The sequence below is a fragment of the Babesia microti genome, chromosome III (genome assembly GCF_000691945.2).
Source record: "Babesia microti strain RI chromosome III, complete genome".
Classification (NCBI taxonomy): Eukaryota; Apicomplexa; class Aconoidasida; order Piroplasmida; family Babesiidae; genus Babesia; species Babesia microti.
Window position 1 is genome coordinate 102,301 of NC_027207.2, and position 22,435 is coordinate 124,735.

The window sequence follows — 22,435 nt, forward strand, 5'->3', positions numbered from 1 at the left end:
CATCTTATTGGAGCCAGCTGCCGCTGTCCCCAGTTATTATTTCACATCCCTTAGATTGCAAATTTTTTCACTATGTATATCTTACATGTGATGGAATCTCAACCTATACTTTAACCCCAAATTTAGTTTGCCCATTTCTAGTTTTATCTTAACTTAAAATTCTATCAATGTTAAATGATTATCACGCCGAGGTACAACCCATAGGAGCCTATTCACATTCTTGTATGAACAGACTGATATGCTACAAGTAAACTGTTATATTTACAAAAATTGAGATAAAAATTGTCAAAATGTGAGGCTAAATGAGCTCCTCCGGACCATAAACCTCCAAATGACAATCCAAATCTCTCATCTTGCGATACCCCCTAGTCTCCAACATTTCTAAAACATTGGTAGTTATTTTATCAATGTCACTAAGCACAATTTCTATGCCAGACCCTGGCTGTGCCTTAAACATGCAACCCAGTGAATCTGTTGCCAGATCTATTGTGATTAGGGGTAGGCTTGAGAAATGGGTAAAATCTTTAAACCTAGCTATACCCTCATTTCCGTTTTCAAACGTCATCACTGACTGCCCAGTACTATAAATGGCTACGACCCGCGTATCGTCAAACATACGACTTTCCAACTGAGATTCTACGGAAAACTTGTTCGAATAGTGTCTGAAAATAGATTTTTGGTTAGCTGAGATGCGAGTGTTGTTGTCCCAATAGAAATAGTTGGCTTTAGGGCCGCTAATGGGAGGATCAGAAGAGTTCAAATGTTCAAGTTCTGGGTATGGGTGAAAGTACAAAGGCGATTTGTCATCCTCAAACAAAAGTTCATTCGAGTAATCCGATGAAGTGTCGAACAAAACATCTGCTATGTGTAATATTGGTAATAGTAAGCGAGTATGAGATATGGGAAAGATGTCTAGACATTGTACATGATTGAAGCGTAAGTTGGCGCTAGGAGATCTATCAGCCAGTAATAACCCATACACCTGGCACCCGGAATACTTAATAGCATGTGCTAGACACTTGGTAACGACTCGATGACTTAGCTCAAGTTTTACCGTCCCCATATATATTGTGCTTGATTGGAAGGCAGCTGGTGGAGTGTGTTATGAAATATTGGCTACCGGCAGTACTTATATTTTCGGCTAAACATCAAAATCAGAGGATATACATATTTAATGGTCTGGCCAGCCTTCCTACGATATGGCTGAAGGGAGTAACCGCATTGTCGCGGACAATATCTCACAAGACAGGTAGTGAGGAGCACAACAAAATAAAGTTTCGCTGTATATGGTGGAGTATGCAATGGAAGAACTTTATCCAGCAAGATAATGGTGGGAAAAAATACACATGTGGCACCGTCCAAACGCGTGGACTTGGGCACATCAAAAACCTTCACCGCCCCACTTATATATTTGGTCCTTGCTGTGACCCATACTATATATATCTAAACATGGGCGCACACCTCAGTAGCCCACAGACTGAGAAGAATTCATCTTCTGGCGGCGACTTCAACAGTGACCTCACTCGTTTCGGCCAGACTGCTATGCAGGGATGGCGAGTGTCCATGGAGGATGCCCATCTGGCTATACCCAATTTACCAATTGATCTTTGGGAGATTAAGTCAATATCACTATATGGCGTTTTTGATGGACACGGCGGGGCATGTGTTAGCAACTGGATTTCCGATCATTTCCCCAAGATTTTCAAGTCACAATTAGATCTTTTGCAGCATAAGTATTCGAATGGCCAACTGAAACTTAAGTCACAGGAATCTATATCCCCACCGCAAGCACTCTTAGCTGAAGTTTTACAATCTTCTTTTATCCAGGTGGACGTGGATTTGCTTAAACCCGAGGGGGAGGCGGAGTTGAGGGAAATAAATGAGAAGCTAAGATCTTTGTCGGAGAATGGCTTAAAGAGTGCAGATATAGATTCAAAAAATGGATCAAATCTTTTCAAAGTTTTTTTGCCGGATGGCCTAAACAGACACCACACCTTACAATTTTTGGAACAGCATTTGGGCAGATCAACTGCAGCAGCTTCTGACAGTACCCCCAATACATATGGAGCTGAAGAAAGTAATGATTTATATGAGAGATCCAGGACAATAGACAGAGTCGGTACAGCTGGCGATTCTTCAACTCAAGGGTTCTCAGATCCTGACTACGAAGACTCAGATCTTTCGGCGGAAGATGAGTCTGCGGGCATGGACGAGATGCCAGATGCTCATTCTTCCCTGCCATCATCGTCCATGCCTTCCGACTTTACATATTCTGACGACGGACTGGCGGCTGGTTGTGGTGCGGCCACGGTGGTAGCCGTTGTTGTAGGCGGTTCAAATCCTTCTTTGATCGTTGCGAATGCTGGGGACTCGCGAGCAGTATTGTCTAGATCTGGGCGCGCTGTGCCCTTGACTCATGATCACAAACCTCATCTACCAGAGGAAGCTCAGAGGATAAAATTGGCAGGGGGAGCGGTAACGAATGGCAGGGTTGATGGAAACCTCAACCTTAGTAGATCATTAGGGGATTTAGCCTTCAAAAGGGACACTTGTTTACAACCACATGAACAACGTATATCTGCTTTCCCCGATGTAAGAGTGTGTCCCCTTAGCAGTCAAGATGAGTTTGTGATAATTGCTTGTGATGGTATTTGGGATTGCAAAACCAATCAGGAGGCTGTCAACTTTGTACGGGACAAGATATCTGCTTGCGTCCCACTGTCTAGCATATGTGAGCAATTGTGCGATGCATGTCTATCAAGGAACCCGTCAGAAAACGATGGTATTGGATGCGACAACATGACTTGTGTTATTGTGGATTTGGCACCCGGAATAAAAAAGGGAGATCCGGGTACCACGGTACTCTACGGCTGGGATTCGGACCCATTTATCAACCGTGAACTATCCGATCTCTCTGATTGAACCCCTGTAATTAATATTCCACATCGAAACGCTAGTTTAATAATTGAACACTCATACTCGTTATCACCACAGACAACAATAATAGAAACGATTGAAAATTAATAACAGTGTAACCGACAAAATTGTAACAGAGATTATGGATATCTTTTGTTAGGATTGGGTTATTTACTATAATTTTACATTTTAGCGTTCAATTTTAGCAATCATAACAGAGCCTCATCATAAGGTCGATTTATCTTTTTGATCCATTTAACCACCTTAAAACCTGCAAATTTATACAAATTCAACTCCTACTGTCGCTATGTATTAGTCTTGCAATTATTCCTGGAATCTTGAGGGTGTAATTATGGACGCAAAAATAATTAACCATGGAAGTAGGCAATAAATTTCTAAAACAAAAAGTTACCAGCTTGCCCTACTAACCCCGGGGATCCATCCTTTGCCCAAAAATTCCCTCACCTTATGTCTACACATTCCGAAAATTCCAATTACTCCTCGTGATCGGCCTAGATGACAACTCTTATACCTGTAACAATGCACCTTCTCCTGAAACGCACAGGTGAGGAATCTCGGGGCAAACTGTCAAGTTTGTATTTCCAGTACAGAACCTCTTGAAGAGTGGCGGCATCTTTTACATATCTTTTGTACGTTCGTCTGATATTGCGATAAATGGTACTTTGGTATTTTTTTTTCATGTTCCTGACGACCACTGCTCGATCCACACCCATGAATGACATATCGGGGGCTGAATTAGATCAGAATACGTGAAAGCTGATGCAGAATTTCTTATTTTAGATCAAAATTATTGGACATTGATAATTACATACCCATCATCCTGCCCCAAAAGCCTAGCGGTCTGACCGGTTTCCTAAACACATCCTCTGGGGGGTCTGGCCCGTAAGCCCTAATTTGTTTTTGCACACTTTCTGGCGTATCTTCCCACAGTGGCAATTCACCACTAGTAGACCCATTACTAACAGATTTTACATAATTGGAACGGATTCTCGAGAGTTTTATGATAGTTGGCACAGGTTTGTATGCGCTAAATTTATTGCAATTATTCGAAATTATGTGCGATAAATGACTAGTGTTGAGTATGTAACATAAGGCAGGCAAATATGCCAATATCATAGAAGGTGACATACCCCAGTTCACTATGGATTCACTAAGGCCTCCCCTGATCATCGGATATACTGGTAACATTTTAAATATCCGAATTATTTGCACCAATTCCATATCTACACAAATTTCTTAATTACACATGCATACGAAACCACTCATATTAATGAGCATTGCAGTATACTATGTAATTCAATACACTTGCGCATGCTCTACAATCTATATTGTGTCAATATGTTTATTTGTGTCTTTAAATAATGAAATTAATTTGAATACCAGCTAGTTAATGTTAATCTAGATACTTGTGACTGCTGGCGTCTGGTAGTGCCTATACTAAATTTGAATTTTCCGCTGAAAATAGCATATAACTTATTCCCCGGACTCAAATATTTACAACCCAAATTTACGCCCATTGACTACTCAACTTATTCGCCAATTGACGTGCCCTTTATCGAACAGCCCTTTCTCTATATCCTGCTTATCTCACTGCCAGACCTCAAGATCTACAAGTCAAACACTAGGCCACTTATCCAGTCATGGTTGAAAAAAATGTCTTATATTGAAGGGGAAAGGGCTATAATGATATACTCTGAGAACAATAAAGACAACACATCCACCAAGGCCGTTGACAAGGTTAGGCACGATATATCAGTTGCGCATCATAATAAGTGCCACGTTTACACACTGAGCTCCGATACATTTAAACACGCAGATAAATTCATTGATCTGATTATCGCATGTTTAGTGGCACGCAGAGAACATTTAGAAGATTCATACAACATTATGTGGAGCCGAATGATCCAAACAAGCGCTCCACTCTTTGATTTTAAACAAATTTTTAGCACCAGTGAAAATTTGGCTTCATTCTACATGCAAACTTGCGAATATGCACATGCACTTAAAATTTACGACAGACTGGCTGTCAGCAAAGGTACTGAACTTGATTTCCCAAAATTTCTTAACTTATTTGTTGATATATCACAAACATGCGATTTGGATCAGCCAACAATAATTTTGTCAGACAAACTATATGCTTGCGTGGATGAATTAACCAACCAGCAAAAGAGTTACCTCTACTTTTCTCAGTACCGCCTTGGCATGGCTCTCCAATTATACCGCCTGATTGGCAGTAGCAACCAAAATACTAACTGTTTAAAAGATTGCCTTGAGTTTATAACCTCCAATAGGAGGCTGATGAATGGCGTTGAACCCGCGGCCAAGGTCCACAGATGGTTCCTAAAGACCACGTTAGAGCTCGCAAATAGTTGCATTACAACAGCCCTCTCAGCTCACTCATTGTCAACACCAATAAATGATGGTACTGTTACAGGGGATAAAGGTGAAAAGGTAGATGTAGAAAATAGTGGGTTGTTGCAAGAATACCGATTACTTGGGATGCTGTATTCACATGCTTACTTCTTGTCCAAATTGGAATCCGATGAGGTTACCATCGGTAGCTTGCGCGACACGGCCATAAATTATTTCGAGATGGGGGGGTACCACAGATTCTCCAAGGCACTATCGTTATTAGATGACGCCAGTGGGTGTGAAACGGGTAAATGGGTCAGTGCCTGGGATCTTCCATATCCGCCGTTTATTTGTTTGGACGTTTCTTTTGGAGTGGCAGAGTTGTCGAATATGCCATTTCCCACGCAAATATATAACACTTTTAACAATACAGCAGTGCCCTTACAATTTTTTTGCCCCTTGATCACAGCTAAATCAGTGCAGCCAATGCCACTCACAGTTGAACTTACATTTTTATCGGTTACAAAAGGGGATGTGCTAATTAAATCCAACGTTCTTGTACCAGTCGGGGGCAGTGAAACAGATAAATTTAGGCTAAAAGAATCGCTTATTCTACCAGAAGGAATGTGGCTGCTCAAGTTTGTGGCCCATTATGGCAAAATTTTGTATCCCCGTGATATTGCCTCAACAACCCTATCCGATATGAGATGTTTTGACAATTTATCCCTGTGTTCGTTTAAATGTATAATTAAAGTCACTTGCCCATTGTCACTAAAAATGTACTCGGATAAAGTGATAGAGACGCTTGACTGTGCTCAATGGGTTTGTGGCCACGACAACTACATAGAATTCACTTCTATCGTAGACCCATTCGAGCTAATTTCCCCTATCCCACTAGTCCTAATTGACCCCTCAAATGGCAATGCAATTGGCGATTCTGAGTCATATACCTATAGATTCAACGCTGGCAGCTACAAGTTTCTGGTCGATTGCCATATCGCAGAGAGATTCGTTGGCCATGTCGTTATGAAGAGTTGTGACAATTCCACGATGATTAAAACAAAAATCGCTGTATTCCCGCTATTCGAAATAAATGTGCATTATATGTCAGAACTCTTTCTCCAGCTTGAGATTACAGCACTCAAGTCCATCAACATGCAGTTGCAAATTGGTGCTCCAGGCACCGAGGGATTGAATGGGCCAGACGGTAAAGGCAGCCCAGAAATAAGATCATTCCCACCCTTGATTCCCCTCATCCCTTTTTATGTAATACTTGACGGTGCGACAAAACAATGTGAACATACGCTAATTATGAATTACGAGAATAAGACCTACAAATTCAGGGTCGACAATTTGCTGGGCAAACAAAATCAGAATCAACGCAAACTGGGCGTTAGAATCAGCGCCAGTGATGATGTGGGTACCGGTGAACCGTTTGCGGTGAGTTTGTATGGATCGGAAAGTGAGGCTGTTGCTTGTGAGTTTGAGGATAGTGACGATTTCATTCTGGTAAGTTTGTATCTATGCAGTGCGGATGGAATAGAAAGGTTTTTCTGCAGGAAGAGTCAAAGTTATTGCACGTACAGGTGCATCTGATCCCTGTTGGCCCTCATGGGTCCAGTGTGCTTCCTCCCCTTAAGGTGACTAGCTACCCCAGCGACAAGTTGCTAGGGGTGTTGCAAAAGCATGTGTACGTTGCACCCTCAAAAATTGCGACCTTTAAAGTCACTGAGTTGCCTTAAATTTTAGGATGTAATAGCTATAGATGTGGCGAGTTTTAGTGGCTGGTGGTGGCCCAGCGGGGCTCTATGTGTGCAGGAATCTTCTTAATTTGCCCCTGAAAGTTAGTAATTTCTCCTACACAGATGCACATAGATTTATACGAAAAATCACAGTCTCTGTATGGATTACTTTGCACGGGTGTTTCGCCGGATAAATTATCACTCAAATCATTAATTCCCTCCTTTGATTCTACGCTTTCTAACCCAAATATTCGCGTTCATTTGGGTCAGAAAGTGGTATCCCAGTTATCACACAGGGAGAGATGATTTCAGCATCTGAAATTGCAATGAATTACGATTTTATGATATTGTGTACTGGCGCCACGGGTAAATATTGGCTAATATAGTACCCAGGAACATTATAATTTCGGGAGAATCAAACGGGAGGGTATTCCAGGCATTGGACTTTTGCAACTATTACAACGGATTCGGTTCTAGAAACGCGGAAGATATCATGCGATGTTTGGGAAATAACAATGCAACCCATGCTACGGTGATAGGGTAGGCGCCTTTTCCCGGTGAACGGATACAAAATTTGCATCAATTTACCAATATATATCAGACTAATTCAGCAACGGGAATGTGGCCCTTGATATAGCCAAAATGCTGCTATATCCGCGCAGAGTAATACCTGCTAATTCAGTCCTTGGAACACACGTTGATGTCCAAACACATAATCAACACTTTGCCACAACTGGAAAAGGTTTATATTGTTGGAAGAGGGGGTTGGATTAATGTAGGCATTGGTCAATTTAGGCAAAATTCACTAATGCGCAGTTAGGATCTATTGTAAATTCGGATCTATTTCACCCTGTAATTTCCCCAGCAAACTATGAAAAGTCCATTAACCTACATTCAGGTCTTTTGTCTGTAGGCAAAACGGTTATTTAGATGGCTAATACTACTTCTGGCCGTGCTATAGAACGGCGGCGAAAGATCGTCGAAAGGATGGCAAAAAATTACCATATCAACGGGAAAAGGATATTAGAATTTATTTTCCATTCAAATGTCACAAAAATATCGCAAGGAACGGCAAAAATGGATATACAAATATCAAATTGTGCAGAGCATCCCATAAATGTCGAATCTAATGTCATATTTAAAGCTTTGGGGTTTGAAAGGGATCAGCTGACTTTGGATTTACTTTCCCGAGAAAATGCTGAGATATTTAAGGCGAATTGTTGCCACTTTGCGAGCGTTGGATGGAGTAAATTCGGTGCAAAGGGGGATTTGTCAACCACAATTTTGCAGGCAAAGGTCAGTTACATTTCATTTAGGAGTGCGCTGAGTTTGTCAACCACATAACGTCGCTATTTAAACCGAAATCTGGCATATAGTCAGCCGCTTTATTCGTACATTGGTTCTGGTATTTCAACTGGCTCTGGGGTATTTAATTTCCTGGCAAGTTGCTATGTAATTTTTACTGTACCTTAAGTTTTTCAATCCTACCCACGTCACTATCGAGTTCCAGGGCAACATCTATCGCGTTGCATATAGGTGTCAAGTCGTAAGATCCATCCTTTTGGTGTATATTACACCTGATTAGAAGTTTTAACACCAATGGTAAGTGGGACTTGGCCAATGTGCAATATTTAATGATCCACCTATATTACATTACGATATGCATTGGTCAGTTGTAGATATAATTTAACCGGGGTAAAGTATTATGGGTTGTTATTGAAATGGATAAGCATACCTAATAATGGCATCTCTTGGAGTATCCAAGTGTATTGCAGCTTGCAGGCATGAAATTGCTATTATGTACGTTTCGATGTCCGGTTTACTGGATATTATGCTAAACACATCTTTGATTAGATTTGTGTGTGATTTCCTATGGTATACAACCTTTACCAAAGTTTCTTGTCCAAAAAGAGGCACTTTGGCCAAGATTTCTGGCCTGGATATGTAATCAAGGGCCTGCTCAATTTCCTTGGCATTAACGTCGACATTTGTGTTGCCAGTCACCAGCGAATGTAGCATTGCTGGGATAATTTCTTTGTCAATAGATGATATGCCTTGGGACAAAGCTACTTTTAGCCACTTGGCAAAGCTCTCCGATTCTTTGTACAGGATTATGGCCTGGGCATAGGTGTTTGGGTGGAATTTATCAGTTACAGCTTTGAATATATCAGCATTGCTACTGTTAGAAACGATATCTGTTAGGCGTAAGTAGTCTACGGCATCACGACCGTCAACACTCAATTCCGATGCTGTTTTTGCTATATCTTCCACTCCCCTAGCAAATTTATGCTCTTTGAATACCAATGCCAACTCAATCAATAAATTTACATCCCTAGCTTTAATTCCGGGTAACACAGAGTCTGATACAAATTTGCAAACTAAAGTGTCAATTTTCTTGTCGTATTGAAGATCTTTTAGAAACTTGATCAACTTGTATTTGTCAATACCAATCTTGTCTTTGACAAATGTGTCCATTATTTGCGATAGATAATGATTGTCCACATTCAAAACTTGCGATATGGCATACGCAGTTAGTATGCCAAAGCAATCTATCTCTTTGTGTTGCCTAATCAAATAGTTCAACAACGTTTTTATTGTGGCTATAGATGATTCCATTTTTTTACAATTGCCGAGGTAATACACTGATTTTAGAAGTGATGGTATTTGTGCCGGTGCAATTAGAGGAGCTTGCGCCAATGCAAATTCGTTTATCTTGCATACAAGTTTGTCAGATATCATGTGTGATGGCAGATGAGTTAATTTCCTGCAAAGTGCAATGTAAAGCCAGATTGAAAAATTGGATATATTGGAGAGTAAATTCTCTTGCAAAGATTCCCATTCTTTAGGGTACGATTTGATGTACTTTATAACACCACAAATTGCTCGGCAAAAGTCCTACGTTGGTGTGGAGTTACCTCTGGGGGGAACGAACCACAATAACGGCTTAAATATGGTAATATAACATCGATTGTGTGTGTGCTGAGTGTATAATTAAATATGTCTGTCGTGGTTAGATATAAAGATAAACAACTTGGAGTAATTAGTGAATATTCAAGTGCCACTCTGCGTTCAATTGCTTTGATCAAGTTGGGTATATAAATATTGGCAGTTGAATAGGCTAGTAGGATTGCGTGAAAGTGCTCAATTTTGATATCATCAATTGATTTCGTCAATATATGACCAATTTTGTTAAACAGGACGTCCGAAAAATGATTTCCCTTGGCAAATCCATTCAAAATATGTACCAAGTCAAATGGAGTGAAGCAATTCAAAAGTCGCAAAGTGGCTGATTCGCATCTTCTCCAAAAATTGGAATTCTTCAAAAAAGCGTTACCTCCTACATAACTGCATCAATACCCGAGACAATCGTAGCATTTAGTTCTTTGGGTGTTTGGTAATGGATTGGAATCTTGACAAACTTGTGCGCTATTCTGTCCAATTTCTTATGTTTGAAGAATTGTCCCTCTGCTGAATTTTTAATCACACTTGAGCTTTGATAATTCAGAGTAGACAGATATCGTTTTGTACAATTTAAGCTGCTAGATGTATATATTAAAAACTTCATTGGTAGCTGCATTACATTTGACAAAACAATAGATTAATAAAATGGAATTAGTGTACATATGGATAGTGTGTAATTATTTAAGATGTATTATCCTGTGCTATGGTATAATTTATGGTAATGTCATGCCCTACAGTTACAAATCCTTACTCTACCTTACTAGTTATGTAATAGTGAATGAAATTGTGAAAATTACATGAAATGAAACTATCACAAGATGAAATCAAGTTCATAAGCGAACAGTTTTACATTGGAATTGAGGAGGCCCAAAAACACCTCTCCAAGCACGGAGGAGATATTAGAAAGACAGCTTACAGCATGGTTTTCGAGTGGCCAGTCAATTTACACAGGCAATAGTTCATCAAACAATTATTTTATTATGCAATGTGCCTAAAATTTAGCTTTTATGCGAAATATTTGGGCTATTTGTCACCAAGATCCGCAACAAAACTACCTAATCATTCTAGTCCGTTATGTTTAATAATAATTAATCGACAGTTATTTACTTGCCCAGTGCCTAGGGCCCTTAATGAAGTGGCAAAGTTACCTTTGTTATCAAAACTTGGTCCTGAAAGGTTATGTTTTGTCTGGAACAAGCAATTTGAACCCAGAAAGGATGTGGCAACCATGACACTAGACAGTGGCAATTATCAACTATTTACTAGAAATAACAAGTTATTTCCAATGTTTATTACACCTCTTGTCTATAAGTATGGATTTGAAGTTTTAATTTGGCAATTTGTGGACCCCAAGTGCGCTTTGATTACATCACTTGAAACATATAAGCAAGTAATTATTTTGTTATTTAGAAAGGTAGAGATTCCTACCCACTCCTAATATTTACAGCGTTTGACGAGCTTCTAGTGTCTCATAGGTTGGCACTATTGCGTGTAGATGTACTTTGCACAAAAATAACAAAGCACCAGGCTAGTACAATACTGAGGAACATTATAAAATTTTACATAAATGACAGTTATTTTGAATGGGTTAAGCGGTTTAATGGTATGGGAGAGGAGTTTGACTTTCAGAGTTTTAAAGACAATTATCTAGACATGTTTAATTCAGAATCTGAATGTTAATGATTTTCAAACGTATGAACACATCATTGAGTGTTAGTTCAATATTAGTTTTTAATTTGCAAACACTGTAGGCGAAAAGTTATAAATTTTATTATAAACTAGTTTTTGAGAAATTTTTTGTACAAATGTCAAAATTTTGATGCAACTAATGCGCGTATTTTCATTTACACTATAACAGCGGTTTATGTCGAGTTCTATATTGGGTAGTATACGTGAGCTGTCCATGTTATGAATGGGCTGGAGAAGAAGATATTTCCAATCAACGAGTGGGAATGGCATACTTTGGAAAGGGATTTGGCGCATTGGATCAGAACTTCGGGTTACAGATTGGATCAGAGTGAGCAACGTCCCTTTCGTCGCGTTGGATTTTACACATTGATGAGCGGGGTAACATCTGGTTATTTAATTCACTTCTTGCTGGGAAATCTACCCAGAGTTCCCAAAAAAACTACTCGTATTGTGATTTCCATCTTCTCTGGTTTGTATTCTTCAGCAGTTAGTACTAGAATGTTGAGAAAGTCTGTTTTCTCTCAAGTAAGTTGATAATTTTAGAGAAATTATCAGTTTTCTTAAAATTCTTACCCAACAACATCCTCAACTGTATCCATTTAGGTGCTGGAAATGAACAGTCCCCTCGGTGACACTGCACGACAGATACTATTGAATGCCCGCAATAATCAGATAATGCAACAAAATTTCAGGCAATCCACTGAATTTGTATCTCCAGCCACAGAATATGAGTCACTTAATTCGGGAGATATACTAAATGACCCCTATGACACTAATAGCAACATGCAACTGACTAGTATGAATAATAAGCTTGATGTACACAAAGAATCCGATGACAATAGTAATGTTAATGGATTAGGTAATATTGGTCGCGAGAAGTTCCGTTCCTGGGAGGATATCAGGAAGAAAAACTAGTTACTAACACCCTTATTGTACAATTAGCATTAGTCTAGAATCGTCATTGTATGTTAGTACTGGTTTGGCCGTCGTATCATATCTTAGTATCAGAGTATGCGAGTGTAGCAGCTTCGATCTATTTGCATCAAGTTGTTTGTCGCAGCATAAAATGACTGCTAGAATAGGATTACCTCGTTATTAGGATTATTAATAGTTTCAAAGTAGCGATTTGAAAACCCTCAAAAGTGTATAGACTAAAAAAAGGATGCAATCAAAGTAAATTAGTATATTACTTCTGAGCAATGTATTTATTTATATAATGGACTTTACAGATTTACTAATCAGTATGTAAGAGTGTAGGTTGCCGAGCGATTACGGTTTTGTTACTTAAAATGGTTTATTATATCAATATGTAACAAATGAAAATCCAAACCAATACCGATTTAAACCATACTCCATAATTTTATGAATGAATATAAATGGGTGTCAAATATAGCAAACTAACGATGAAATAGATAAGATATTGAGGAAAGTTGCCATAATTAACAAAAGAATTGTGAAGGTTCTAGAAATGATCACATTTATACTTGATAAAATCAATCGCATTTGGGTGCCATGCCTTAACCCATGTGCCCATTAACTTAATACCCCCGTCCCCACGACAGTCAATCCAAACCACCCCGTCCCGGGCCAATTAAGGATCGTGGCATGGCCACATATTTGGAATGCTGCGAAGAACTACAATTTCAACATGGTTTGGCATACCTCACTTAGGCCCAATTGAAAAACTCTCTAACACAGATACGTGGCACAATGTACATTCTCTACCCATCGCAATCTCAAATTCACTCGATCTATTGGTTGTAGCCCTGAAAAATACACTGCATGTGTACAAGTGTTCCCAATATGCATCAGCTCTTATCACCAAATCCACGGATTTGGCCAGGGGAGAGATGGATGTAGACAGATCCAAGACTACGAATCTCTCTCTAAATAGCAACATTTTGGCGATAGAAGCATGCAAAACAAAGTCACTACTGGCCTATCAACTGGATACAGGCGAGGCTGGAGTTTTAGAATTGCATGATTTAGCCAAAAAACCCGTGCCACTACCTGAATTACGATGCTTCAGCTGGTCTGGCGACAAACTTATATGTTACCATACAAATCTGAACAACGAACTGGTAATTTATAATTTTGAAAAATACACTGGAATATGTGATCTACCCGAAAATATCTCATGTAAAACGCCTGTTTTTAGCAGCGACATTTATATTTGCGCCTTGGAAACACCACAAATCGCCCCCTTTTGGGCAGTTGGCCATGCTAACCCGCCATTCTTTATCACAGTCACTGCAGACGGTTACGTATCAGAACGAATTGACATCTCCACGGAACAACATAATTGCAACTGCAGACTTGCGGGCATCTGCCCAATCTCTGAAAATCAAGTCTTAACTGCTCTGCTTATCAAGACGGATACGACAATTGATTCCGCCATCTCCCTCTACTGCCTTTCAAAAGACACAAAAACTAACAAACAGTTCACTGTGGAAAACGAGTTATTCATACAAGATGAATCGTTTGGAGACTCTCTCGCCGATCCCTTCGGCGGTACAGTCAAGTTTGTAAGCTTTGAACCACTGGGCATCGTATTGGTGTTCTGCTCCCACACCTCACAGGCCCTAGTACTGGGACACGGAAAACTTTGGAATAACGAGTGGAACGTCCTGGGGATGGATGAAGGATGTTCATTAGAAGTCTCAGATTCGCTCAACTGCCCCCGCGGCATTGCAATTAGCACAACTTTCAGAGAGACCTTACACAGGAGGCACGCGCAGGTTGACACGCCACCGCTGGTTAACCCGCCACTTGTACTGTTGGCGCAGCGAGATTGCACTATATCGCTCCATTACATAGTATCCCCCCATAGCATAGAGGTCACTACTAAGGTAGAGACCGCTGGGGCCAAGGTTCTGTCCGCGGACAACTTGCTGTCACATGACAGCAAGTTGTCCGCATATGACAAACCGTTGTCCCCTACTAAAAACAGTCAGCTTTCGCCCCTGGTAGAGCGGTTTTTTAGGGAAGGTGTCAACAGTGGAGACGGGTTGCCAATTTACGAACGTGGTATCCGCGATACCCTCATAGAGGCGCTATCTCAGGCCTTTCACCTAGTAGATCAGTCATTAGATGGCTTGGACCGGCTGAGCACAGAAGCTATTGAGCCCATGCCAGCTATACCGGACATTAAAATAAGCGCGGATAAGCATCCCAATCTGCAAAAGGAGGATTACAATCTCTCGCACGTCCGCCGCCTTATCGCAGAGTTTGTGTGTATTGCAACTAAACAGCTTTACTGCCCCCCTTTGCAAGTACAAATGGACATTATCGACCTGGAGGCTAAAGTACGCTCGAGGGTGAAGTGGCTTAAAAATCCATCTACCAAATGCAACGACTTTTTGTTCCAACACTTTTCGGCGGAGACCACCGCCGCCACGCTTGCCTATACTAATTACTTGCTCGAGCCCGGGTTTTTCTCTATAGGTGCATCCCTGTGCCCATATCAAGAACTAAACTCTCTGGTACCCATAGCGGAAGAGTTCAGGCCATCGCAGCCGGGGGCCGATGGATCTGAATCTAATAACGCTAGCATCGGGGTTGAGGAAGAAGCGACCTTGTATGGGAGTGTCGATGCCATGCTGGCAGCCGTCAGTTTGCAAGAGGAATCCCGCACTAACGGCAAAGAGACTACTTATTCGACGGGCATACAGACACTGCCCCCACAAGCACCGGTCCTTAGAGTGGACGCTATAGATGAGATAATGGGCAATAGCTGCATTATCAAACCCCAAACAATACAGGGCTTCCAGAACCTCTTCCGATGCGACGAGGAAAAGGCCAAACTTAGAAACACCATTACCGATCGCATACGCATAGGGCATGTAGAAGCAGATGTTTTAAGGGTAGATGACAAAAAAGTTGTGCATAAAAATTGGCCAAAATCATGGCCTGCTCCGCCGGTCTCGACAATTCATGCGGGGGGCAGCACGTTCGTAGAATTGTCCGCTGTGAAGTTCAGGGCGGAACGGGAACGGATAGCCAAGGAAGGGACGGCAAAGGAAGGGATAACAAAGGAAGGGATAACAAAGGAAGGGATAACAAAGGAAGGGATAACAAAGGAAGGGATAACAAAGGAAGGGATAACAAAGGAAGGGATAGCAAAGGAAGGGATAGCAAAGGAAGGGATAACAAAGGAAGGGATAACAAAGGAAGGGATAGCAAAGGAAGGGATAACAAAGGAAGGGATAACAAAGGAAGGGATAACAAAGGAAGGGATAGCAACTACCGCAATGGCGGAGGGTGGGCCAATGGAAACTGCAGATGAAATGGCGGCAGGTGCAATGGAAACGGCCGAACCAGCCAATATGATTGCTGATGAAATGACAGTGAGAAGTGAAGACGGGCCCAACCCGTCCGCCTTTGCCGATGAACCAAAGCCGCTCAAAGAAGCTGACGTCCCGATTCAGACAATCGAGCAATCTGTATCAGAGACACAGGACAAGAGTCCGGCCGCCAATTCGGACCACCCCTCGGTCAAGGCCGATTTCTCGGCCATGCTGCTGGAGCCAGTTGACGCTATTGGCGGAGGTGCATTCAGGCGCCAGACCTATGGGTTTGGCGAGTCCAGCTTACTGTCAAAAACTCTAGATCAGGCTAACAACAGGCAGTCTGGAGGCGATGCATCTGCGTCTAGCTTTGGTGGGTTTTCCTCATTTGCCACCTGCGGTGGATCTCTAGCGGATTTGGCCCAGAAGGCATCATCTGGCTCTGGGTTTGCCGATTTTTGCAGTCCTGGAAGCTTTGGTAGTTTTGGGAGCTTTGGATACTCCGCCTTTTCCACTGGTACTGGTATCGTTTCTAAGGGCTTCACAGACACCGGATTTGGTCAGGGCAACTTCAAGGGGTTCACCAGCTCCGCAGGGGGCTTTGGCGAGGGAGGCCCGAAAACATTCTCACAGAGCGCTAGCGGCCAGCAACAAATCCCGGCCAGTGGTCCTCCTTCTGAGGGTGATTTGTGGAACAAACCCAGGTGGGCTAACCCCCTTAACTAACACTCTCTGTTTGACGCCGATTAGTTACGGTGCATGTGTGTAATAAAATACTGTTTTAGGACGGAAGGTATAGGTATAGTATAGTATAGGTATAGGGTATATTGTAGGGCATTTTCCTCTTAATATTACATGCTGCACAGCGTATATTGATTCTGTACGTCGATTCACAGGGCTACAGATTGTGTATTTTCACAATGTAAAATTTATGCCTGTCAAAATTATGCGCACAATTGTAGTCTAGTCACTATCTCCCAAAATCTAAGTTCAAAGCAGCCCATAGGGAATTAGTGTGCATAATTTAGGTAATTAATCATACAATTTACAAGTGAACATGGCGTTACAATGTCATCCGTTTTGCTATTTTAGTTAGCGCCTTCAAATACAACCTCCTGTGTCCGGTTTCCAGCGGCAAAGAATTGCCTGACGGCAGAGAGTAGAACGAACTATGCGGGTTTTGTTCAAACCCAAGGGCTATCAAACAGCTGCTACGGGCATGGATATCCATTCTCCGAAATTTTTTGACATATGATATGTTTTTTGAAAATACGTCCGAGTTTGTGGAACTGTATGATTCTGATGATAGGAACACTGGAGGTACTAATAATTTAGTTGTGTCAATTATTTCAAATTTTTCTGGGCAAATTATGTCCGATGGATGTGCGGTTGATTTGTGTTTACCTTTAATGAGACATAATTGACATCTGCAGATGTAACACACACCTTGGCCCTGGTCATTAGTCTGAAAATCCCTAGTTTCGCAGTAATAATTGTACAGGTTGGTAACCAGAGTGCTTGCAAAGTCGATGCAAGTTAGTATTTGTGGAAGATAAAACAGGTGGTTTTTGTCAGCACAATCGACACTCGTGTTTTGGGCGCCTATATTTGGGCTATATTGCTGGTAAGGTAAACCCACAACTATCTGATAAGGCTCTTTCGGTAAGAGGGCCTTTAGTTTTTCCCAAAAATCGCAATCATTATATAGCGTGACAGAGGTTTTAGGTGTAAACACTCCAATTTTATTTCTCCCATAATCAATACCCACCGTGGCCAAATGGCCAAAATTTTCAATTTTTTTGATTTTTACTGCCCCGGCTAATTTTACTCTTACTGGTTTATAATCATTTTTGATCTCTAGTGCCGATTTATATGGTGCAAGACTATCTGGTTCCTCGTATCTAAGTGTGATTTCCGGGGGTTGATTCGTATCTATTGTAAGTTCTATGTGCTTATAGACCCTTTTGGGTAAATTTTGACGGAATTGAAATGCATAAATGCTGATAATTCGCGTTGCCATACACCAGTGGCAACATACATTGTAAACGATTAGCAAATACTGAATTGCAATTAAGTGTTGTCTCATGCATCAATGCTAAATGATTTTTGTGGGTTTTACATGTTGTTTATTGTATACTAACTTGTTTGACTTTTAATTTTGAAAAGTCAACTCCTCATACCCACAAGACATTGATTGTGGTTAACCAGTAAGGACCGGTAGCTTATACATTCACTATATATTCATTTGCCCTTCGAAGAAACTAAAGATAAGCTAAATTATAACTTGTGTTTGTTCTTTATTGATAAAATTAAAGCTACAAGTTCGTAAACTGATCTGAAAGTGTTGCTTCTTATGCTAATGAGGGTTGATTAAAATAATTTCCGCAGCAATCATTGTAATATTGCGCTCAATTAATATAACTTGCTAAAATCTAGCAAAGGCACTGGGGGAGGCTGGGCAATTCTAGCCGATTTGTCCCTTCCGGTAGACACCCGTCTGCTGAATACCATTACATCTTTAGTATTAACTTCATTACTGTTGGATTTACTAATTGGCATTGCGTCATTAGAGTTTGATTTGACCAGTAGTTGGTTTGAGAGGTTGGAAAACATGGCGTTCGTGTTTGTTAATTCAGTGCGATTTATCTGTGTGGATTCATTAGTATTTACGGGGTGTTCGTCGAGATACATGTTATTGGCTTCTTGTTGCGTAGGTGCCCTGTGGCAGTGGCCCCTTTCTGTGTACTCCTTATTTGAAGGGGATAACGCGTCCTTTTCTGCCGATTCATTTGCGAAGTTGTATTGACTGAATCCACAACAGACGTCCTCTACGAATCTCTTAATCCTTTCAATTGGCCCCCTACACGTAGCTTCCGATCTATCGGTACTAGGCGATGTAATTTTTTGACTTCTTTCCGAACATATTGAATCTTGATAGTTGTTACAGCATATACCACTCTTTACATTTAGGAGCGATGCCCGTAGCCCCAGCTTCACTGATAGTATTTGCGACAATTGTCTCAAGTCCTTCAAGTCCAATGTTTGTATCGTTTCCTCTTTGATCATATTCACGATTGAATCGGGGTGCCTTGCTGTGCTTTTTTCAACTGCTTCAATGGCATCCCTAATTGACAGGCAGTGCTGTAATAATTCTTTCTTAGCCGACAAGATCAGCTCATTTTGGTCCTTTTGCTGGTCCTTGAGTTTTTCTTGTGCATCCAAACATTTGATTTTCCAAAGCTCTACCTCGCTTTCCAAATTGCCAATATAGTTGGTCACCTGTTCAATAGCTCCTTCCGACATTCTGATTCGCCCTCGGTTGCACCAAATTAACCATTACATAATCATTTTCCCTTTTCGACATTTATATTCAATTCTATGGTCTGTCAATTTTTGCATTAGCACCCACCGGATACGCTCAATTCATCAGTCGTACCCTCAAAATACATACTACTCACAACATTCGCTTTGAGTATATTTATGCTATTAAACACGAAAACTTTTGTAAAATATGATTTATTTAATATATATGACTGACATCTGTATTAATACAATAATTGTTCAATATTTTTAAGATTTGCGTCTGGAAGGCGTTCATATATAGTACTGTTGTTTTTTTACTGCATTTTGAACTTATTACAACTAGTCTAGCCCAATCATCTATTGTTTAATTATCTAACAATAATAACAAAGAACCGTAGTAATCTTTCGTTGCTATGCCCTAATAACTTTTCATATCATAAATACCAATTAAGAGCTAGAGTGTAAAATGGCTGCGCATGTCAGTACTATTGTAAATTGATTGATGAAATAATTGAAAAATTAACGCTGAGTACACGCTAAATTAAAACTTAAAGGATTACTAATGATATAAATGGACAAAACATCATAGAGCCCACCAATTAAAGTTTGGAATATGTATTGGAATATACAACGCATATTAAATAAAGAACTAAAATACGTTACAAAGAGGTATGTTTGTAAAAGTTATATTCACTTGGAGCTGTATCGATACAATTCGACACTAAACAAACCGCCGCCGCAATATTCCCTCCTCAAAATGATGTTAGAGGAGCCCAAAACCGTGGGACCGGCAATATTATCGGTGATTTTTTCATCTGGCGTACTGCTTGCATTCCCCAGAACACTGGGTCGGCTGCTAAATGATTTGGATACACTGAATCTTGCAAAATGCATTGGTCTAGTATCCCTAGCCGCCACTGCCAGTTTCTTCAAAACAATCTCCGCAACCATCGCCGTATGAATCACTTCACACAGATGGAACGAATTGCAACTAGACTCAGAACCACTACGTTTAATTCGTTGCTAAGAAAAGATTCTGTTTTTTTCGATAAGACCCACTCTACTGATTTGGCAAATTTATTATCAAGTATGTCGTACTAGATTATATTGTTTGATAACAAAAATCAAATTTTATCACAATATCAACTAACATAGGCGATATAACCATCGCATCCTCTGCAATACATCACATATGCACAGCCATAAGGATGTCCATAACGTCAGTTTTTGGCAGGTTTTGTCTCACTTAGGCGCAGGACTAGCATTATACTTCTCACCGCCTAGTTTATTTGCCGTGATTCTTACACCTGCAACTCTGGGATTGTGCCTAGTAGTGATTTATGGGAGATATGCCAGAAAGTTGACCAGGTATAAAGCTGAGTGCTTGGGCAGTGCCATTCAGTATGCCCAAGAGAGGTTATCTTCCATTAAGATTGTAAAAGCTTTCAACGCACAGAATATAGAGGAGGTTAACTTCAAAAGAAAGGTACTAATTTTCATACAATCTGTTGTTAAATGATGTTTGCTAAACACCATTATTTGTCTAGTTATAACCCCACCATACAAAAATATATTTTATATAAATCTTGGCGGTTATAATGTTGATAACATTACTATTCCACACCTAAAGTAGATCACAGATATGTATATGTTGTCCAGAAAGGTTGCGCTGGCCGCTGGCATCAATGATGCCCTTTCCGTGGCCTTTATCGGTTTTTCAGTTCTACTAATTAGCCACCTAAGTGCATCAACGGTTGCCAATGGTATTATAACCATTGATTTAGGCATTATGAATATCGGCGATATCTCTTCGTTACTACTTTACACCGTCATGTCTGGAGGTGGAACCCAAGGATTTATTACTAGCATGGGCAACCTTCAAAATTGCCTAGGGGCTGCATCTAGGGTATTGGAGCATTTACATGATAAGGAATTGGCGATGATTCCAGTGCCACACATCATTACTCCATCTGGGATCCTGTTTGATAATGTAAAATTCGCATATCCTACTAGACCTAAAAAGGAAGTGTTGGGTGGATTGACGCTGAATATTCCAGCCGGGGCTAAAGTGGCAATTATGGGTAAAAGTGGATCTGGAAAAAGTACGATAATACAGCTTTTAATGAAGTTATATGTGCCGACTAGTGGTGAAATTTATATCGATGGCAAGCGCATTGATCAAATTCCTGATGATGTGCTAAGATCTCAGGTAAACACATGCTTTTATACAGATTTCTTGGATTTCTCAGGAATATCCTGCCTTTTCAACTTCCATTAGACAGAACATCACATACCCATTGGACACCGCCCAGGAAAATGATTTGCAGAAAGCTTATCGGCTCTCTGGCTTAACATCTTTCATAGATAACCTACCACAAAGGGATTTAACTTTTGTTGGTGAAGGAGGAAGATCGCTATCAGGTATCAAAATGCTTAAATTAGGCGGTGAAAGGCAGCGTATCAACCTAGCAAGACTATTTCTCAATAGTCGAAATATACTAGCACTTGATGAACCCACAGCATCACTTGATAATCAATTGGAGTTAGAGATCGTTAAGTCGCTCAAAATGATAAGTAATCGCACGGTTCTACTGATTACACACAGAACCGCATTGATTGATGCAGTGGATTTTGTGATAACTCTCACTAGTGGTTAGTGATTATTGGAAATTTTCAAGCTCATTCAAACTTTTCAAATGAAAATTAAACTACAAACTGTACACTAATTTATATACGATCAGCGTTAACATGACAATATTACTTAGCGTAGCCAAAGTCTGTTTTGCGTATATTGACATGTAAAATTATAAGTGAATATCCCGTGACGTACAATATCATATATATAAAGTATTATGCATTTATGAGATAAAAATATTTTTATTTAAGCGCTATTTTATCAAGATTATCACTATTAATGGTTAAAATTGTGTTATATATTCCAAATAAATTGATTGGCGTAGGTTCAAAATTTTTACATAAATAACAATAAAAACGGTTTTAAAATTAAAAATATACAATCAAGACGAATACCGAGTAGATACACTGTGTATCTAAATAGAAATAGTACTTTGGGTCTACCACCGTGTAAAAAATGGAAAATCCAAGCTGCACATCAAGCAATTGACACAATACACATGAATATCAGTTCATCCAGTATTCAATCTT

At 40.3% G+C, this 22,435-nt stretch overlaps 12 protein-coding genes across 12 annotated transcripts; 7 read left to right on the forward strand and 5 right to left on the reverse strand.

The window, feature by feature from the left end:
• Window positions 1-298: 298 nt before the first annotated feature.
• Window positions 299-1,063, reverse strand: BMR1_03g00268 (hypothetical protein; the record flags this gene model as incomplete). Its single annotated transcript, XM_021481809.1, has 1 exon — window positions 299-1,063. One exon carries the CDS (start codon window positions 1,061-1,063, stop codon window positions 299-301), a length of 765 nt encoding a protein of 254 aa, XP_021338405.1.
• Window positions 1,064-1,104: 41 nt separating this feature from the next.
• BMR1_03g00275 (protein phosphatase) lies at window positions 1,105-2,922 on the forward strand (the record flags this gene model as incomplete). Its single annotated transcript, XM_012793212.1, has 1 exon — window positions 1,105-2,922. One exon carries the CDS (start codon window positions 1,105-1,107, stop codon window positions 2,920-2,922), a length of 1,818 nt encoding a protein of 605 aa, XP_012648666.1.
• On the reverse strand, window positions 3,325-4,158 carry BMR1_03g00280 (small subunit ribosomal protein S14; the record flags this gene model as incomplete). Its single annotated transcript, XM_012793213.1, has 3 exons — window positions 3,325-3,428; window positions 3,449-3,667; window positions 3,750-4,158. 3 exons carry the CDS (start codon window positions 4,156-4,158, stop codon window positions 3,325-3,327), a joined length of 732 nt encoding a protein of 243 aa, XP_012648667.1.
• Window positions 4,079-7,031, forward strand: BMR1_03g00285 (hypothetical protein; the record flags this gene model as incomplete). The annotated part of the gene is made up of 3 exons (XM_021481811.1): window positions 4,079-4,118; window positions 4,340-6,798; window positions 6,819-7,031. 3 exons carry the CDS (start codon window positions 4,079-4,081, stop codon window positions 7,029-7,031), a joined length of 2,712 nt encoding a protein of 903 aa, XP_021338406.1.
• A 23-nt stretch (window positions 7,032-7,054) lies between these two features.
• On the forward strand, window positions 7,055-8,407 carry BMR1_03g00286 (ferredoxin--NADP+ reductase; the record flags this gene model as incomplete). The annotated part of the gene is given in 9 exon segments (XM_021481812.1): window positions 7,055-7,132; window positions 7,155-7,307; window positions 7,328-7,397; window positions 7,418-7,571; window positions 7,643-7,694; window positions 7,714-7,806; window positions 7,827-7,940; window positions 7,962-8,327; window positions 8,348-8,407. The coding sequence occupies 9 exon segments, from the start codon at window positions 7,055-7,057 to the stop codon at window positions 8,405-8,407; spliced, it is 1,140 nt and encodes a 379-aa protein (XP_021338407.1).
• A 9-nt stretch (window positions 8,408-8,416) lies between these two features.
• Window positions 8,417-10,608, reverse strand: BMR1_03g00300 (hypothetical protein; the record flags this gene model as incomplete). The annotated part of the gene is made up of 5 exons (XM_012793217.2): window positions 8,417-8,479; window positions 8,500-8,674; window positions 8,767-9,926; window positions 9,947-10,368; window positions 10,389-10,608. 5 exons carry the CDS (start codon window positions 10,606-10,608, stop codon window positions 8,417-8,419), a joined length of 2,040 nt encoding a protein of 679 aa, XP_012648671.2.
• BMR1_03g00305 (ATP synthase mitochondrial F1 complex assembly factor 1) lies at window positions 10,978-11,672 on the forward strand (the record flags this gene model as incomplete). The annotated part of the gene is made up of 2 exons (XM_012793218.2): window positions 10,978-11,382; window positions 11,403-11,672. The coding sequence occupies 2 exons, from the start codon at window positions 10,978-10,980 to the stop codon at window positions 11,670-11,672; spliced, it is 675 nt and encodes a 224-aa protein (XP_012648672.2).
• Window positions 11,901-12,596, forward strand: BMR1_03g00310 (phosphatidylinositol glycan, class U; the record flags this gene model as incomplete). Its single annotated transcript, XM_012793219.1, has 2 exons — window positions 11,901-12,206; window positions 12,285-12,596. The coding sequence occupies 2 exons, from the start codon at window positions 11,901-11,903 to the stop codon at window positions 12,594-12,596; spliced, it is 618 nt and encodes a 205-aa protein (XP_012648673.1).
• On the forward strand, window positions 13,287-16,693 carry BMR1_03g00315 (conserved Plasmodium membrane protein, unknown function; the record flags this gene model as incomplete). The annotated part of the gene is made up of 2 exons (XM_021481813.1): window positions 13,287-13,332; window positions 13,353-16,693. The coding sequence occupies 2 exons, from the start codon at window positions 13,287-13,289 to the stop codon at window positions 16,691-16,693; spliced, it is 3,387 nt and encodes a 1,128-aa protein (XP_021338408.1).
• On the reverse strand, window positions 17,031-18,053 carry BMR1_03g00320 (hypothetical protein; the record flags this gene model as incomplete). Its single annotated transcript, XM_012793221.2, has 1 exon — window positions 17,031-18,053. One exon carries the CDS (start codon window positions 18,051-18,053, stop codon window positions 17,031-17,033), a length of 1,023 nt encoding a protein of 340 aa, XP_012648675.2.
• BMR1_03g00325 (hypothetical protein) lies at window positions 18,380-19,270 on the reverse strand (the record flags this gene model as incomplete). Its single annotated transcript, XM_012793222.1, has 1 exon — window positions 18,380-19,270. The coding sequence occupies one exon, from the start codon at window positions 19,268-19,270 to the stop codon at window positions 18,380-18,382; it is 891 nt and encodes a 296-aa protein (XP_012648676.1).
• On the forward strand, window positions 19,884-21,927 carry BMR1_03g00330 (ABC transporter; the record flags this gene model as incomplete). The annotated part of the gene is made up of 8 exons (XM_021481814.1): window positions 19,884-20,225; window positions 20,246-20,357; window positions 20,426-20,500; window positions 20,521-20,756; window positions 20,904-21,033; window positions 21,055-21,479; window positions 21,502-21,691; window positions 21,713-21,927. The coding sequence occupies 8 exons, from the start codon at window positions 19,884-19,886 to the stop codon at window positions 21,925-21,927; spliced, it is 1,725 nt and encodes a 574-aa protein (XP_021338409.1).